Here is a 19,776-nt window from a genome sequence, read left to right on the forward strand (position 1 = left end):
AAGAGCTTTATTCCAAGCTTTTAAATTTTTAAGACCCAAACCTCCTGATTCAATCGGTTTGCATAATGACGCCCAAGCAATTGGAGGATGCTTGGACGTCCAGACAAAATTTCGACATAACGAGTAAATGCTATCAATTATGCGCATAGGTAGAGGCAATATCGATAACCAGAAACATTCCACACCCTGAACAACTGACCTGATAAGCTCGAGTTTCCCTGCATAAGACAATGAATGACTTGGCCAAGAACTGATTTTTTTTGAGATGGCATCCATTAGAAGGCTATAGTCCGATGCTCTAAGGTATCTAGAAGCTAGTGGAATTCCCAAATAACGAAAAGGTAAAGAGCCAGGTGCAAATCCAGTAAGCTCAATAATTTCCTGCCGCACTACATCTGAAACACTCGCCAAGTACACATTAGATTTCAAAATATTAATTTTCAGACCAGCCATATCCCCAAACTTACTCAAACATCGCATGATCATAGAAACACTATAGACATCCCCTCGAGAGAAAAACAATAAATCATCCGCATATGCTAGATGAGTGATACGTAAATGATTGCACTTTGGATGGTAACCGAAATGAGGATCCTTATGCAGTTCCTTTAACTCACGAGAGAGTACTTCAATGCACAAAGAGAACAAATATGGAGATAGAGGATCACCTTGTCGAATTCCTCGACGTCCCTCAAAATGTCCATGAAAGTGGCCATTGATCACAATAGAGTAAGAGGTTGTTGATACACATTCCATAATCCACTTGCTAAACTTTGGAGGAAAATTTAAGTAGTTAAGAACACTTTCCAAGAATGTCCAATCCACTGTGTCATATGCTTTTTGTAGGTCAACTTTCAGCATGCATCTTGGAGATCCCCTTTTCCTAGCATATTTCCTGAGTAGCTCTTGCGCAAGGTGGATATTATCCACAATAGATCTACCTTCAATAAAGCCCGATTGTGCCCCATCAACTAATGAGCCAAGAACCTTTCTCATCTTGGACACTAGAATTTTGGATATAATCTTGTAAAAAACAGTGCAACAAGAAATCGGTCTATAATCATTCACTGTCGAAGCAGCTGGATGTTTCGGTATTAACGAGATAATGGAATGATTCCATTGTTTCAGAATACGACCATTTTTGAAAAATTCAATCACTGCATTGGATACATCAGAACCAATAATATGCCAAGTAGATTTAAAGAAAAAGGCGCCATACCCGTCAGATCCAGGCGCTTTGTCATTATCAATATCGAATAGAGCTGCATCAATTTCAGTTCGAGTGGGTAATTGCAATAGCTCCTGCCAAGATTCAGAAGAAATAATCGGTCCTGCTCTCATTGATTCCATGTCAATTGGAATTGTATCAACCTTCGAACCAAGAAGCATCTTGTAATGATTAATAAATTCAGAAGCAATTTCAGATGGTGTCGTTGCTGTTGAACCATCCAATTTTGTAATGGCCACAATAGCATTCCGTTTGTTGTTTCTTTTAATAAGATTATAGAAGAACTTGGAACAACGATCACCTTGTTGAGTGTATGTAATTTTCGCCTTTTGAGCAATGAAGAGTCTCTCAGCTTCCAACAATTTCTCGGCAGTTCTTTTTGCTTCCTTATAATCATCTTGCCAAATCCCATCTGTTAATAAAGTTTCCTGAATATTCACAAGCTTCTGCTTTGCCAATCTTGCTCGATTGGCTATGTGACTGAAATGTTTATGATTGAGTGCTTGGAGTGGTTTCTTTAAACACTTAAACAATTGTTTAAGTCTAAATTGAGCAGTGCCACAATGCATACCTTTCCAATGGCTCTTGACTAATGATTCAAAATTCTCGCTTGTTGTCCACATATTGAAGAACTTGAAAGGCTTTTTCTGATGAACTGGATGATCAAGTAAAGATACTGAAGATAGGGCGTGATCCGATACACATCCTGGAGCCAGAAATTCAGTCAAGCCAATAACATTCGCTGTAAGCCATGCATTATTCACAAGAACGCGATCCAATTTGCTGCAAACATGAGGACTCAACCATGTGCAGAAGCAACCAATATATCTCATATCTGTCAAGTCTAATGATTTTAGACAATCAACAAAATTTTTAGTTTCATAGTTCTTAACAGGAAGACCCCCTAGTTTTTCTTNGCTCAGTCATACCAATAACATCTAAATCAACCAAAGATGGATTCCATAAAACAAAAATTCTGCCCTTGGAATAAAGGTGAAAATTATGAACAACTTTCATACCTTGAAACCGTATACGCAACATGCTACTGAGTGCTTTTTCATCAAATTTTGATTCAAGAATGCCAAACACATCTATACGACGAGTGTCCATAATAGATTGAACACTTTTCTGTTTTAGAGGTTTGTGAAAACCTCTAACATTCCAACATGTCATCTTCATTTAGAACCGGAGGCAATTGAGGGTTGCCGCCCCTTTCCATTATTACCAAAGTACCGAACTGAACTGCTAGCATTGCTCATATCAACACAATCAGTGTCATAAAAGCTTGTTGCTTCCATATCTTCAAAAAAAGTTTCCATTTCTTTGTCTTTCCCTTGTTCTTGCATCTCCTCAGTATTCTTCTTCTTATTCTTCTTATTTTTCTTCTTGTTATTCACGGTTTTGGACTCTTCAGTAGCATTGGGAATATTGCTATTATGCACTTCAACATTCTCATGAACAATCGTATTCTTACCTTTGCCACGATTATCATTTTCATGAGTGTCTTTTGTAGGTTCATCACTATGCTGAGCAACATGCTTTTCATTTCCATCAATATTGTTTTGTACTGAAGGTTTAGGATCTGAATTGGCTGGTGCGATTGAAGGTTTACGAGCAGGGCCCTGTTTAGATGATCTACGCACATTAGATCTACCTCTTTTATGTCCAGCCCTTTGCCAAGTAACACTTTTAGATCGAGATCGATTACTACGGTTCTGATTTTGATACAAGCATGTATCCTTCGAATGTCCCACCTTGCGGCAATTAGCACAGAATTTCAAATCATGCTCATATTCAAATGTAATAACCACATCACCAATCGGTAGTTCAATTACCATTTCAGACATTTTCGGCTTGGTAGCTTCAATTTCAATAAGTACTCTCGCATATCTAACCCTTTTGCGTTGATGAGTTAGCATATCCATATGGATAGGGGTACCTAGCCGAGATGCTATTTTACTCAAGATCTTGAAATTCCAGCAATCCGGAGGTAAGCCATGAATTTGAACCCATGAAGGGATTGTGTTCATATCTTCTTCTCTAAAACGAAAACACCTTGGTATTTCTTTAAGAAAGAGGTGATACCCGTAGACCATATAAGATCCTCCACACAATACCCTTTCTTTAGATTCAACGTTGGGGAAAGTAAAGACAATCCAACCACTATCATGAGTTTGAAACTTAATATCTGATCCCCATCTTCGAACTAAGTCAAATAACGCCGCAGTAGGAGGCTTACCACTGATCACATAACCAAGAAGGCAAATGCCATATGTTTCTTCAATGGAGTTAATATCATTCAATCCGAACTTAAGTTTACCACTACCAGATTCCACAAATTCCAGCTTATAATCAGCATTTGCCATTCTATTATTCTTAAATAGGCTAGCATATGCAACTCGAGCTTTCTTGGTTGGAATATCATTTGTTTCAAGTTGAGAACTTTGGATATTTGAAGTGTTTCCCATGGCATTATTGATGTTGTCCACATGAGATTTGCTTCTGTTTGACAAACCATTTTGCAACCCCTTGTCATGAGCCATAGGTTCAGAGCCAGCTAGATTTGCATCGTGAGAGATGTCACCAGTACCAAGTTCCGCCATTGAGAACAAATATCAAACACGTAGAATGCAGATTATAGCATTAAGAAGCTTCAGATAGCAAACAAACTCTATCACCCCACAGCAGATCAAACGAAAGCTAGTATTCAAAGCAAAGCGAATCAAGAGAAAAACGCATCAAGAGATTTCGAGTGAACAGAAGTCAGCGTTCCTTCCATTGTAGAGAGAAGGGAGAGCATTCTCTCTCTAAACGTGCCTTCCTTTTTGCAGGGAAAATACTGTTAACAATTTCAAAGTTATTACCTATGCATGATATGGTACAAAAATAATTTCACAAATAAACATGTCATTAATATAAGAATGTCAATAATAACAATAAATAATAACATGTCACTGAATAGAACATATGCTAAGAGCATGTATAATGATGCGAGGATGTTGGTGAGATATTCATATAATTGATAACTTTATTGCATACTGATGTCAACGTTGATAATTTTTTCTCAGAGATTATTTTTTATTCCCTGCTCGAATTCTTACTTCTTTCTAATTCATTCACTTCAAGACTGGTTATGTCTTAAGATATTTTTTTCTAGTTAGAGAAATAGATTGTGACGGATACAAGATTTTTATGTATGATCCTATGTGTCCAGAAAATGCTTTCCCAGTGTAAAAGGACTCATTCTACCAGAAACCCTTCCATGGTCGAGGAAAAGAATGTCGATAGATTCAAGGGGCGGTCAAAGCCCAATCTTTACTTTAAAAGTTGAACTAGCATTAGCATAAGGAAGAATTATACAAGATGTGAAAGTGACTCTTCGAGAATGCGGGTTGAGCCCTTGTTTTCTCGAAGGTGACAAGAAAGGCGGCACCGGAACTCGAAAAAGATTCTACGATAGTTAGATTATGTTGCAGAGATGATGTTGAAATATTCATATTTTATTTCATAAAATAAAATTACACATAATTGAAAAAAATAAATTTACACGTAATTAAAATTTAAAAAGTTATACATAATTTAAAAAATAGCACACATAGATTAATCTGGCTGTTTGAAATGTTTTATTTTTTATTTTTTTAAAAAGAAGCAGGTGAGAAAATATCAAAACCATTATATTATATAGATCCCTGCATAATTTCAGTTGAGATTCACTTTATCCTGAGATCCAATGATTTTGGTATACTATAGCATTCCAATTGAATCGGGAAATTTTGCCGCAAGAGAAGCTTATTTTTCTATAATATAACTCAAAAACATTACACAGTAACACGGAAAAAAAAAAAGAAGAACATTCAAACAATAAATTTAAATAATTTTTACAAGACAACAAAAATAAAATGACTTCAACCCCAGATAATTTGAAATTAATCCCATATATTTCCTTCATGCCATTTCAAGACTCTTTGGCTTTTCATCGTCGAAGAACTTCTTCCACACAGGATGCTGCTTCCAAACCCTTTCTTCGACCAAATCGATCGGCACGCCCTTCGTTTCGGGCACAAGGAACAAAACGAAGATGCCCATCACCAGAATCCAGGCAGAGAAGAAGAAGAAAATGAAGGACCTCATGTGGCACAACATGGACAAGAAAGCTTGAGCAATGATGAAAGTGCACAACATATTTGAGCTAACCGCGAAAGCAAACCCGGCAGTTCTGGTCTCGACAGGGAAGATTTCGCTCGGAATCAGCCACCCCATTGGGCCCCAAGACCAGGCAAAACCCATCACATATGTGCACACAAGAAACACCACCACAGCTGCTAGGCCTTTGTCTAGTGAGCCTGTTTCTTTCAAGTGAATTTGTAAGATAGACCCGATTGCAATCTGAAACATAGAAATGAATAGATTTTCTTCCATCAATCAAACGGTAAACCATTCAAGTCATATTACATCAGATAATAAGGTATATATATGAATGGACAACCCAACAATCTAGGCATCGAGCCTGCACAACCGTACAACAATTCAAACACAAGTTTCCTCACAGATTTAACCCTTTCCCGGGCTTCCAACACAAGGTGAATTCATGTTTACGGTATATATAAGAATCATACTACCACAGCATTTGTTGCTCAACTCATTTCTTGGCACAGTACTGAAACGAATGCACATTCCATCCGTGACGAATTACGTCATATATGGTAAGATGGAATAATAAAACTTACTTGGGAAATCAACATTTGGACGCAGGCTTCCAGAAGCAACTTCCTCCTTCCAATCTTGTCGACAGCATAGATAGACACGAACGTCGAGCCAACATTCACCAAACCCGTGATCACGGATGACAACAAGGAGGCATCGGTCTTGAATCCCAAAGTCTGGAACAGGACGGGAGCGTAGAACATGATAGCGTTGATACCTGTGAACTGCTGGAAAATCTGAATGAAAATGGCAATGGTCAGAGGAGGTATTCCAGATCTCTTGAAAAGCTTCTGGAATGGCTTCTTCACTTGTCGAGCCTGTTCGCAGGCAACGACAATCTGCTGAAACTCGGCATCAACATCATCTACACCCCGAATCCTTTTCAAGGCAGATTTTCCTTTATCTTCTTGGCCTCTTTCAACAAGGCTCGAGGGGGTTTCTGTTATAACCAACGAGCCCAACAATAGTATAATAGCCGGAATCGCAGCCAGTCCTAACGAAATTCTCCAGCCATGAGGGTGAACAGTTGAGGTGCCATAGTTGATAAGGTTTGCTATGAAAATTCCAATGGTCACAAAGAGTTGGAAGAGGATGTTGACTGCTCCCCTGTGCTGTGCAGGGGCTACTTCTGTCAAGAATAAAGGAACAGCCTGCCAAAAGATCAATCCCATTATTGGCCAGCTAAAATCTAGAAATTTTCGACATCACTTAAAAAAAATAAATGGAAACATATGTATACCTCATTCCCAAAGCCAACTCCGATACCGAAGAGGATCCTTCCAAGAATGAGCACCCACAAGGCGTTCGCCGCAGCACTGAAAGCTGCGCCGAGGATGAAGAAGGAGGATGCCATGAGAATGGTAAGCTTGCGCCCTAGAACTGTACAGGCTCTAGAAGCAAAGAAACTGGCTACGAGTGCGGCTAGATACAATGAGGATGTGAAGAGTTGGAGCAGCTGATCATCATATTTACAGTAGTTGTTCTCATTGGCATGCATCTTTCTCTCATGAACCTTGGGGAAGAATTTTATCAAGAAATCATCCATTCCACTCACACCACCTAACAACAAATAATTAAATTTTCAATCAGATTAATCCCACAAATAGTATTTATATATTCATCAACAAAGCCAAGGAATACAATCAAATAAACAAAATTGAGCTAGCCTCCATTTGATAACAGTACATGATTTATGATATTAAAGGCAGTTGCAGTCAAAATAAAAGCACTTAAAAATTTTATAGGTTCCATTTTTAAACCAATAATATGAAATTTTGATCTCAAGTATATTTCACTTTTTGTCGAATGTTTTAACGCGAATTTGAACTCAACTTCGTTTTTGATCTTGAAATAAACGTATATTTACCTGAAATACCAATGTCATAACCAAACATTAAGCCACCAAAGGCAGCAAGAATCCAGCATGCCATCACATAGCTTGTGACCTTAGACTTGAAAACGATCTGCTCTTCGCTTGCCATTATCTTCTTATTTCTTTTGCTTCCACAAGAATTCTCAAAAGGGTTGGAAAGATTCGAAATTTTTTCTACAAATATAAACACAGATTGCAGGAGGGGAGACAAAGAACCAAAGAAATACTATATTTCATGTATCTTTGTCCTTTATTCTCCTGCCTTATTATCTCCAAGACCAAGATTATGTGCACTATATGGTAATAGAAAATGACACTTTTATAGTAAAAAATATTCCTAAATTTACGGTATTAAGTTTGAAAACAATGGGATTTTGTGATGGATAGGAAATATAGTTTCTATTACTAAGGAAAATGGATGGTCTAAATTTTGGTTTTATATGGGAAAGTAATTAATTACCTCTGATTGTCATTGGAATTCATGGTTGACCGTAATTGATTTCTCTTCCTACGCAAAATATTATGGATAATGTTTTGATGACTAAAAATAAATGTTCATCCATCATGACTGGACGGACGTTCGAATGTTTTGGATTTGGATTAATGGTGGATTAATTGTACAATTTACAATATGTGATTGAAATAAAGAATTAAATGGATTAAAATAAAACGAAAAATAAGTATAGAAGCTAAGTTAGAAATTAAGATTAGCTGACGGAATAAGTCTCGAGATAGAGTCATGTTTTAGGTCTTCCCCTTGTTTGTCGGCAATTTATGGCCTTAATTCAATCTTAATCATTTTTTTTTATTGGAATACTGACGTGAACGTGATACCGAAATTTGTTGACACGACCGGACATTGCTAACATGTTCGGTGGCATGTCAAAATTCATTTAAAAAATTATTAAAATTGGAAGGAAAAAAATTAGTGAATTTAGACCGTGAATTGATCGAATTTGACTAATTGGTTAAAAATCAAATATGGAAAAAAAAAAAAAAGAAGAGAAAACTGTATTTTTGGTCATATATGTTTGTTATTTTATGATTTTGATATTTTATATTATGAAATTTCAGTTTTAGTCGTATATCTTTTGATTTTTAACAATTTTTTATCGAGAATGTTGATGTGACATTACACATATCAGCATTCAGCACTACATTGGTGCCACATCAAAAAAATGGTTAAAATTGTCCAAAAAACAAAGATATCAGACTAACACTGAAAGGATCAAAATCGCAATGAAACAATACAAGACCAAAAATGCAATTTTCAAAAAAAAAAAATGATAACCCCAATACTATTTACAAGAATGCTGCAATGGTGGAGGTGATTGGCAAAACATAGATCCCAAATTTTACAATATTTGCTCTCTTGTTTAAGAATGATGATTCGAGAATATGTAAGAAAAAAAACTCTACAATTTGATTAGATGCGACTGATACTTTGAAAGATGCATAAGCAAAACATTGACTTGCATTGCCAAAAAATAGTACTGGGTTCCAATGATCACGTCCAAGTGTTACAATGACCTCTACACAAACAAAAAGAGTAAATTGTTTTCTTTCTGTACGAGTGAAGTAACTACTTCAAATTCCAGGTACTAATTCTTATAATCATTGTTTCATTAATTTTTTCGAAAAAAAACACAGGAAAAATGGAAAGAAAATTTTCATCAAGATGAATGACTAGTCATCAGAAGGTTGTGATAGCCTGGTTTGCAATGAAGCAGTTTCCATGTCTTGCTCTTTCTTTAGATGCCCTTGCGCGGTCTCATTCATAATCTTAACAAGAAAGTTCATCAACACGAACCAAACCACAGTATTCCAAATGAAAGCGAGGGAGAAATCCCATTTCTTTGCCTGAAAATATGTTTATCAAGTTAGACAAGTGAAGACAAAAATATATTTTTTCGTTCATCTAACGACAAATACCTCTCGATCATACCACCTATTAAGGTAATTGGAAAAGGCAGTTGTGCCACTCACCAGTTAGTTTGATCGAGATCAAGTTTAGCTATGAGCACATTTTACTTAGATTTGAGTGCTCCTCAGGTTACGGTACCTTTTTTCTTGAGTTTTAGAAATTAGTCTATCACGCTCTTAATTTTTTTTTTTTTACAATAGTTACATGTCATTGTCAATGACTTGTTCATGCCTCAATCTTAGAAAGCTCAGTTGATGATTGAAAGAAGATTGAGTTCGTCGACCTTAAATTACAACTCAACACGATTCAAATCGAGTTCAGGTGGGGGTAACAGTGAGAAATAGAAGTACCTCAATATTTAAAGGAGCATGAGGTTTGGTGGCCGAATACTTGTCTTTCATTGAATGAAGGCTGGCGACGATGTTAGGTAAGACGGAGTCAAAACCAGGTACAAGCCTAAGCACCCAAATTAGCTCGCTTTCAATCCAGTCAAGAAGTTGATTGTTGCATACCGAAATGATGAGTAGAGTCTGTAGAAGATTGACACATGTTAATTTAAAATTAAAAAATTTGGGCACCTCGTATGAATTTCAATGAAACAGAATCAACATACAAACCTGTATATGTGTCTTGATTATAGCTTTTCCTATCATTGTAGCCAAGAAAAATTCCCAAAATGGAATTCCAAATTGTCCACAGATGATACCAGCGAAATCAAATAAAGGATTAGGTACCTACAAAAAATCCACATGGACATGATACAATAGCAGCTAAAACGAGACGAAATTATTAATTCATTTGTCGATTTTGACAGAAACAGGAAGTACATAAAAGTGAAAATTGAAAATCATGTAAAGAAATCATCATGGAACAATATGAAATAAAACTAACCGAAGCAAGAACTAAAATAGAGAAGAAGTTCATATTATGAGCATGTGAGAAGAACCAGTTCTTCATCCGATTTAGACGAGTAGTGATAAATCCATTGTCTTCCATTAAGGAGGAAGCATCTAATTCTTTCACGGCATCAACCGTTTCACCTGACATGCTTGCTGGAAAAGGAAGAGGTTGTATATGAGGTCTTTAACAAGTTAATACACATAGTTGATACTTTATGTAAAGTGGGAGCATAAGTTTCAGCTTTTGATCGATCAGTTAAAAGTTCAAAAACAAATTTCAGAGTTCATAAGTGATACCTAATAGAATATCAATGATAAAAGTCAAGGAAGCTAATATCACAATTTTTGGGTTAGGATTGGAAGCTTTACCAGTAGATAGACACCGTTTTCTGATTCCCACTTAATCACAGAAAGATTTTTTTTCACAAAACAAGGCCAACATATTATACTTCTAAAGTTACATAAATTTCTGAACTCCACACAAAGTCTGAACTACCAACAAGTAATAGAAATTAATACCTGCCCTTGAAATGAAGTACGGGGGAAGTTCACCAAGTGCAGTTCCAAGGCCCCACAGAATTGCCTCAATCTGGACCTGAGGCAATATGCTACTAAGAGGAACACGTATACCATGTGTGGATGAAAACATTGAAGGCCCAAATTCGGAACAATTCTTGCCAAGCCATGAAGGGCCATGTTTCATCTGTATCGTATCATATGGTGCACTTTTGATGTCTACCCTGCCACATTGCATTGCTTTAATAGTGAAGAAGGCTATATGAGGACCCAGATAGAGAACAAAAGTATGTAATCCTGATCCTGTAAAGGAAACATATCAGCTTAAGTAATCGTCAACAAGATGTTGCATTTGTCATCAACTATACCCTTTCGTACTCTTAAAAACGTTTGGATAATTAGCACGCATAAAAGATAATGGTCTTAATGCATTTGACTAAAATAACTTAGAATGCCTCATATTGAAGCCAACCTGAAATCATAGGAGGATATCTTTCAAAACCAATATCATGGGAGAGTATACCCAGTCAAAGAGCCAATTGGATGTCAGTCACACCATTCAAACAAAAAACAAATCGAGATTTTGTGTAATTTTTAAGGTTTCACCCTATAATACCAATCGAATTGCCCCCTACCTCGTAATTCTGGATCTCGCTCTGAGTATACTGCTCATTTTCTAAAAAGTGTTAAATAAATTAAGATGTCCACCCATGATAGGTCATATATGAGAGTAAGAGATCATTTCAGTAAATGTGTTACAAGGCTCAACCTTGCCCTGCGAGCCAAAGTTGCTAAAGTCATTGTACTGCTAGCGCGCAAGCTAAGTTCACGATATTGATTACAGCCTGATTATGCAGTTCCTAAGATTCAGCTCGTAAAAAACATATTACTGACAATAAATTAAATTTTCATAACAGCCACATAGATATTCCAGAAGGTAATCTACTGTTGTTTTCAAGAACACATGGGAATTAAAATGGGCATTCTCATTTAAGTGTTGTTTGCTTTACCGAGTCCAATGGATGATGCAACACCTAGAGCTGTCCACCAAAATCCAAACTGCAAATAACGTAGAACTTCCTCGACATGCTGCATCAGATCAGAAATGTACGTTGAAAAGCAAAAAAATTGTTGACCATTGACAAAAGCAACAGCAACTAAATTGGCATAAGAAAATCACCCTTTTCTCAATAGATAATGATGAAAATTCATATTTTCATTTGAAAGGAATGTTCCATCCAAGAATAATCATCAACCATCTACAAATGATAGAAACTTTTGGCCTATCAAGAACACCAAAATAAACCATTTGATTACCTTTTCATGGGGGCCGTCAACAATTACAAGTAGTGCCCCAGGTATAAAGAAAATGATAGAAAACAGCATAAGCCAACCACTATGCAACAAAAGATAAGATACTGTTTTTCTCAGATACAGTATGATGGCCAGTATGAAGAACTTTATCGTCTTGAGAGGTTGTGAGGTTAGTGTCAAATTTTCTAAGTCCTGTCGATGCTTTGCATGAAGTCCTGCAAAATCATAAATGCATTCAAATTCAAGGTACATGCGGTTGTAACCAATATGAAAATCAGGAATATTTGATGGTTTGACAAATCATGCTGTGGGATGCACTACACAAACATTAAGGATTCAAATAGAAGTATCGACCCATCGAGATCCTGTAGACCTGATGTTGTGTAGGCCGCACACTAGAATATCTAAATCGACCAATAGTAACCAGGGATTTCTCCCTTAAATTCATAAAAGGTTCGCAAAGTCCTGCCCGATACACATTCATGCAGAAATTATTGTTACTCGATTAATCAAGTGAAAGCATTTTCTATTTATCCAATGCTGGGACATCAGTTTCTAGATGATGTTCACGCAAACACTACCAATCTTCTCTCTATCGTGTAGACTCAATGTTCTCTACAGAGAAATTAATCCCTTGTGAAATAAAAGAATGTGTTTCCTTCTAAGATCATTTCATTCCAATTGTATCGCTCATACATCTAGCCTGGAGGAAACTGTATTCCTTAGAGAAGAAATATAAAGTATCTTCTTCACCTTAACCATAATAAAATATGTGCCAAATAGAAACTAAACATCCCAACCATAAGAGCAGCCATGCAATTCAAACATCCTTCACCACTATTACCTTAAGACTACAATCAATGTGGATTGATCAATAGCATTTACGACAGCACAAAAAATTGCAAATTTTCATCCCTAAAACCTACAAAGCCATGTTCATATCAACTGAATAAACAGAGTCAAAATGGACTAAATAATTTATCAAATCAAGCACAAGGTCGTTTAAAAAAAGGAAAGAAAAAAAAACTAATCTACCCCTCGTTCGATTTCCAGCTCCACAAATTAGTCAACACCCATTTCATCTATCCACAAAGAACACACTCCTCCTCCATTAACTTAAAAAAAAAACATGCTTTCAAGTTCAAACGAAATTCAAGGCATCCCAACAAAAAACAGACAGAAAAAGCCTGATCTAAGCCTTAAACAGAAAACCCGCCTACATATAAAATATATGAAATGCATTAAAGCGAAAAAATTCCTAGTAAAGAAAACAAAAACCAAAAACCTGCCTGAGATCGACATGTCCATATCTTGAGAAGGCGGGCTAAAAATTTTCTGGGATATTATTCACTCTTTAAATCCGTCTCCTACGAGCTCTCACAAGCCACTTCACGCACACTCACACATTACTTGTGCGTGGAGGATTATTATACATTAACCAACCACAACAAGCTTTATAAATCAAAGACAATTGGGAAAAAAGATAAGAGAAGGAATATTTGAAGTTCAGTAAAAACTAAATCAATCAAATAATAAAGGTGTGATCTCTCAGAGGTTTTATGATGATTGTGGCGCGAATTTGCGAGGAAAACCCAAAGAAAATTGGTTGTGCAGAGCTTTTCTCCCTCTCCTTGGTACTTCCTTCCACCTTACGGCACACTCAACCAGTAATAAATTTCATCTATAACTCGTTAACCACCACCGGACACGCATTGTATCATAATATCATAAAAACTTCTCATGCATGTCGGCTGATTAACTTTGTTAGACGATTTACTATTTAAATCATTCATTAAAAAAAATATTATTTGATATATCAAATATTATTATTTATTGTAAATATAGATATGATTAACCCATTTCACAAATAAATATCCGTAAAACTATCTAACAAGAGACATAATCAACAATATAATTTACTATCAATACAAATGTATAATATAATAGTATCCTTGGCTATGATATAATACTATTTCATTCGTCGTATTCATTTAAGCCAATATGTATTTTCACACAAATTTAAAAAAGTGTTTGAAAAGGTAAATTTTATAAAGTAGTTTATCATTTTATTCTTATTTAATAAAAATTTGACAATGCAAATAACTGATTTTGAGAAAGAAAGTAATACTAAATGAATGGGATGAAGGGAGTTGCATTTTGGCATGGGATACATGCATACACAAAAAAAATATAAAAGTTTTAAAATTAATAAAAATAAAATTTATATATTCAAAAAAATTAAATTCACATTGTGAAATCATTCATTTTCAATTATGAATTCAAATTTTAATTGATTCAAATAAAATAAAATTCACATTTGAATTTTATTTTATTTGAATCAATTAAAATTTGAATTCATAATTGAAAATGAATGATTTCACAAGCTCGACTTTAAACTCATCTTTATAATAAAATATGTTTGATTTTTTTTTTAAATTTTATGTTAACATACTATCGAATTCTTTTATTTTCAAATACATATTTATAAATAAATATATTTATTTATATATTATGAAATATATAAATGATTATATTATATTTTGTTAAGAATATTTATTTTGTCCTAAGTTTTGACAATTGACAAAATAATAGCATCGAAATGTTACAAAAAACCCAAAAAACCATCCGTTATATCGTTATGTATTTCAGGTTTCTTACTGCTGATGCAAGTCTAACTGCTCCAGCTCTTTTATTCATCACCAGTATATTCTTATCGCCCCATATCGGTCAGAAATATGCAAATCAATCAAGATATGTTACCTCCAACCACTTATAGATTAGCAATTTTAGCATGAAGTAATCTATACTATTATATTAAGTGTGAGGACATGATAATAACTACCTAGAGAGGACACCAACTTTTTTTCAATTTTACCCTTATATGTTTTTTTTTTGTTTTAATTTCAACATAAACTTTTATTTTTATTTATTTTTATTTCAACAATTCAAATATCAATTTAGTCCTTCCATAATTTGTCAAATTTCACTTTAGTCCATCGATAATAATAAAAAAGATTGTACACACAAGCATCGCGTGTGCATAGTAACTAGTAGTACATTAAGCTTGAGTTATCTAGAGTAACTAATTTTAGTGTTATGGTCTGTTTTTTATGAACTAAAAATACATTTTTTCAAATTACAAAACATTCTATTTTTTAAATAAAAATTGTCTTCGAACACATTTTAATAAATTGACATTTTATCTATCTATCTATCATATCCTAATAAAAAGAAATTATCAATATATATTGGATCTTTTAAATTAAATAATCATATATTTCATAACAAATAAAAATTATTTTTTTATATAAAAATATTTTAAAATTTTAATTTAATCTCTCGAATTCATCAAAAAAATTTATTGAACACCAAAAATTTTAATAAATATGTACACATAGCGTTTAAAAAGACATTAATATTATTTATGTATGTATACAATAAATCATTATATATAAATGCTTAATATGTATTTATAAATTATATATCTACATATATGAAAGCCTGAATAAATTGTGATGGGCCTGTTTTTTCCCCGTTGCCAGTCGCCAAAATTACACGCGCTCCATTCTTGGTTCTCCCAAATACACGTGCTCTACGCTAGGTTCTCCACTAAGCAAAGAGGTTGTGCTGTCAAGGAAATAGTGACTGTCTCAGAGGTGTGGTGTTCGGTGACCTCTTTCCCTTCGTTCTTTTTCCCATCTGTTTGCAACCCTTTCTTCCCAAACTCCTTTTGTTCCCCGTCTCGTACGCTCTTAATCTTCTTCTCAGTTAGCATCTAGCTTATGCCCACCTCTTTTTACCGTCTTGTACGCCGCTCAATCTCCTCTGTTACTCTCCTTTGTCTCGGAAAGCGATATTTGGTCTGTGCTTGCCTTGGATTTGCTTGAATCAGGGTTGTCATTTGTGTTTTCCCCCCTACCCGACGCGTTGTTGCTTTTGAATTTTTATATCTTAGCGTTGCGTAAATTCGAGCTTCCGTGCTTACATGCATTCTTCTGTTATACTCACGGGCTTTTATGGCTAGGGTTTTAAAGCAGCGGTCTCCATTTCGATTATTCAATTCCCTTTGTTCTCTTTCGCCTCGGCAAGCTTTATTTAGGTGTGTGCTTTCTTTGGATTTGCTTGAATATGTTTTTTTACTTGTGTTTTATTCCCTACCCGATGCGTTCTTTCTCTTGCTTTTTTTTTTAATCTTAGTGTCGTGCAAATTCGAGGTTCTGTGTTTATATGTCTTCTTATGTGCTAATAACTTTTTTTATTTTTAGGGCTTTGAGGCAGCGATTGCCATTTTGCTGGGAAGTGCAAGCGAAAAATAAGTGAGTTGGTCCTACCGTTGTCTTGCTCCTAAAATGAACTGTTTTGGCATACGGTTTGGTTTGATGGTGTGCTTGTGTTACTTCCCCTACCTGGCGTATGCTTTACCTAATATTTTTTTTGCCTTTAGTTCTGTATATATTCAAGATTTTGCGTTTATATGTTTTCCTCTGCTTTGTTTATGGGTTTTGCCGTTCACGTTTTTGACTTATTGATCTCCTTTCTGTTGGGAAGTGGTTAAAAAAATAAGAGTTGATTATGCTGTTGTCCTGCTCCTAAAATGAACCGACTTGGTTAATGATTTTGCTTCGAGTTTATCTTTCCAATGACAGGAACACAATACAAGGGAATCGGTGGTTCTTTTTTGTTCTTGCTCTTACACCATTCGGTTTCCACTTTTTCTTCATTTTATAAAATAAAAGTTATAAAAAACATATATAGAATTCTGGTTCTTCATCAAGAATCTATTTTTTACTATGCGTTCTTGCTTTGATTTCAACCTTTTCCCTTCTCCTCCACTCTACTCCCTTGATTCTCATGAAACAGCTTCAGTGCACTTCCAATTTTGGGGAGACGAGTTCGATGCTTTTGAGGGAGATGACATCCTAATCCTCGTGAATGTCATCTTTTCATACAGTCAGAACAATCTGGTGTTGAGGGCTGGTAAGAGAGGGGAGGTGGAGAAAGTGGGGGATTTCACCATGGCTTACGTCGTTAGGTGGAGACACCCAATATGAGCGAGATACAGTGGGAAGAGATACGTGCAGCAAGCCATCATCTTTTCTCATTCTTGTTTGTCCCTCTGCCACGTTGAACAACATTGTCCCCTTGTACCTTTTTTTTTCCATATGAGAATCCAACACAGCATTAGAATTTTGTGTCAGATTGTGAGATTTAATATATGTCAAGAATTTGATCCATGAACCGGCTTTTTGTTAACAGTTGTTCTGGAATTAAATTTGAAATTGTCGCGTAAACTCTAATTCGAACCAAATTGGATTTTGCTTGAATATTTTTTTTACTTGTGTTATATACCCTACCCGATGCGTTCTTTCTTTTGCTTTTTTTTTTTTTTTTTATCTTAGTGTCGTGCAAATTCGAGGTTTTGTGTTTATATGTCTTCTTATGTGCTAATAACATTTTTTTTTTTTAGGTCTTTGAAGCAGCGATTGCCATTTTGCTGGAAAGTGCAAGCGAGAAATAAGTGACTTGGTCCTACCGTTGTCTTGCTCCTAAAATGAACTGTTTTGGCATACGGTTAGGTTTGATGGTCTGCTTGTGTTACTTCCCCTACCTTCCGTACGCTTTACCTAATATTTTTTGCCTTTAGTGCTGCATATATTCGAGATTTTGCGCTTATATGTTTTCCTCTGTTTTGTTTATGGGTTTTGCCGTTCACGTTTTTGACTTACTGATCTCCTTTTTGTTGGGGAGTAGTTAAAAAAATAAGAGTTGATTATGTTGTTGTCCTGCTCCTAAAATGAACCGACTTGGTTAATGATTTTGCTTCGAGTTTATCTTTCCAACGATAGGAACACAATACAAGGGAATCGGTGGTTCTTTTTTGTTCTTGCTTGCTTTGAGTGGCCTGCGTTTTCCCCCCTCTTCGTCGTTCAGAGAGTAGTTTTAGGGCCTCTGTTTAGTCTTTTAGTTTGACATGCTGTTTTTTGTTCTCGGGTTTCCTTACGTTCTGCGGTTTTTTCCCTTTTGTCCAAATTCTTACCTCTGTTTTAAAGGCGAAAATCACTATCTCGAGCTTACATGATCTCAAGCCATCATTTAATAGAGAAAATCTTGGGTAACCAACTGCTGCAAAGGGTGGAGAACCCATAACATTAAATTAAACGTGAATGTTGTTGCTTCAGAGCATGAAATGTATGGAAACCGAATGCTGTCAGAGATAGGTCATTTCGGGGCAACAGGAAATCAATTTCTTGCGCATGGTTACTTTATTATTAAAAAAAACTAAATATAATAAGATGTGTTGCATTTGTTTCCAAACATTTACACTCAATAAAAAATAGAGATTTCAAATATCCAACAAATATTTAAAAATTTTAACATATTCATTCCGGTCAATTAATCAGAAAATAATCACGGCCTGAAATTTACCTCTAGCATTTTTCCTTTGTACGACAACTTATTCTTTTGATTTTGTTGTTCCTGTTCTTTGTTCAAGGTCAAAATCTCCCTCTCACTTTTCAGGCCCATCACCAATGTCCTTGTATTCTCCTTATGCCTGGTTAAAGCTTTTTCCGAACGATGTCCTACCGGTTAAAAAATCTATGTTCTGCCTATGGGTTTTTCTTTTTTAACCTTGTGAAGCACCGGTTCCCTTTCTCCTAGGAAATGGGAGAGAGAAATGAGTGAGGCTTTCCTTCTGCTTGCTTGCTGCTAAAATGTACCTACTTTGTATATTGTTTTGTTCTCATATGATTTGCTCGGTGACAGAAATACAAGGGAATAGGTCGTTCTTGTTTGTTTCGGCTTGTTATTAGTGTCCTGCGTTTTATTTGTCTTTCTGTTTCTTTGGTAATGGTTTGTGATATTTCGTACTTTTTCAAAATATGATTTCCTGTTTTGCATGCTTGTGTTTTCTTATGCTTTGCGATTTTTTTGGTTTTCTTGTTTATTTTTTTCCCACTTTGCTCAGCCACGAACTAATTTGGATTTTATAGAAGGGGTTTAGAGTTTTTATTTTGCTTGTAAAAGGTTTTTAAGCTAATTGTTTTTTACCTGCAAAATTCACTTTTGTTGTGTTTGAGGAAATAAACCATTTAGGTTATTTTATTGTTCTTTTATTTTCTGGCAAGAAAATGTATCATATTTCCTTTTTTTGGGAGCAAAAAAACTGTGCTGTCAGGGAAAAATGGCTTACCGGTCAAAAAAAGACTAAATGTCAAACTTTGATGAGCCTGTAGAAGTATAGTTTCTTCGAATATTCAGTGTTTTCAGATCTTTGTTAATTTACTTAGACGTTGGCAGCTGGTTTGTTTTGATGGTAGGTATTATTTTCGCGTTCCTACTAATTTCGGTGGTGGTACCTTGGTTCTGCAAAAAAATCTGTTTTGGTGATAGGCATTATTTTTGCGTTTTTACTAATTTTGGTGGTGATAACTTGGTTCTACAAAAAAACGGCTTAGAAACAGCCTCTCTCTAAGCAATACCCCTGTCATAAGCACTGTCAGACAACTAAGGATTTTATATTTAATTTAGAATTGACATGGCTTGTATGTCTATTGTTTGAACGAACAGCTAAGTAACCGCGGCATGGCGCAGCGTCCGCATTATTTATTGCCAAAAAAAGAAATGCTGCTATAATAAATCGGCAACCTATATATTCAAGCTCTCTTTACTATATAACTTATGGTTATAACTTCTTTTGTATGCTTGCCAAATACTTTCTTGTTATTTTGCTGCGCTCAAACACTTTTTTCTTCTGTTAATATGCAGATTTACTTTGGATTTGCTGCATTGTACTAGCTGTGTCATCATTGAGAAGCTT

At 35.3% G+C, this 19,776-nt stretch overlaps 2 protein-coding genes across 2 annotated transcripts; both read right to left on the reverse strand.

The window, feature by feature from the left end:
* Positions 1-5,014: 5,014 nt before the first annotated feature.
* Positions 5,015-7,595, reverse strand: LOC140960944 (sugar transport protein 8-like). Its single transcript, XM_073419271.1, has 4 exons — positions 7,299-7,595; positions 6,672-6,991; positions 5,956-6,582; positions 5,015-5,614 (listed from the first exon to the last, which is right to left on the reverse strand). The coding sequence occupies exons 1-4, from the start codon at positions 7,411-7,413 to the stop codon at positions 5,174-5,176; spliced, it is 1,503 nt and encodes a 500-aa protein (XP_073275372.1). The 5' UTR covers positions 7,414-7,595; the 3' UTR covers positions 5,015-5,173.
* A 1,165-nt stretch (positions 7,596-8,760) lies between these two features.
* Positions 8,761-13,645, reverse strand: LOC140961627 (vacuole membrane protein KMS1-like). The gene is made up of 8 exons (XM_073420271.1): positions 13,247-13,645; positions 11,961-12,172; positions 11,654-11,732; positions 10,647-10,946; positions 10,120-10,280; positions 9,846-9,962; positions 9,579-9,758; positions 8,761-9,164 (listed from the first exon to the last, which is right to left on the reverse strand). The coding sequence occupies exons 1-8, from the start codon at positions 13,263-13,265 to the stop codon at positions 8,991-8,993; spliced, it is 1,242 nt and encodes a 413-aa protein (XP_073276372.1). The 5' UTR covers positions 13,266-13,645; the 3' UTR covers positions 8,761-8,990.
* Between the last annotated feature and the right edge of the window lie 6,131 nt (positions 13,646-19,776).

The sequence above is a fragment of the Primulina huaijiensis genome, chromosome 16 (genome assembly GCF_012295235.1).
Source record: "Primulina huaijiensis isolate GDHJ02 chromosome 16, ASM1229523v2, whole genome shotgun sequence".
Taxonomy (NCBI): domain Eukaryota; kingdom Viridiplantae; phylum Streptophyta; class Magnoliopsida; order Lamiales; family Gesneriaceae; genus Primulina; species Primulina huaijiensis.

Bases quoted from the DNA above. Each gene is read 5' to 3' on its own strand.
- LOC140960944 (XM_073419271.1), bottom strand. From the start codon at position 7,413: ATGGCAAGCGAAGAGCAGATCGTTTTCAAGTCTAAGGTCACAAGCTAT. The intron at 6,992-7,298 runs GTAAATATACGT...ATTTGTTGTTAG, and splicing joins TTATGACATTGGTATTTCAG to GTGGTGTGAGTGGAATGGAT. The intron at 6,583-6,671 runs GTATACATATGT...ATCTTTTGGCAG, and splicing joins GAGTTGGCTTTGGGAATGAG to GCTGTTCCTTTATTCTTGAC.
- LOC140961627 (XM_073420271.1), bottom strand. The intron at 11,733-11,960 runs GTAATCAAATGG...GATCTGATGCAG, and splicing joins TTGACGGCCCCCATGAAAAG to CATGTCGAGGAAGTTCTACG. The intron at 9,165-9,578 runs GTACTTCTATTT...ACATATTTTCAG, and splicing joins ATGCTCCTTTAAATATTGAG to GCAAAGAAATGGGATTTCTC.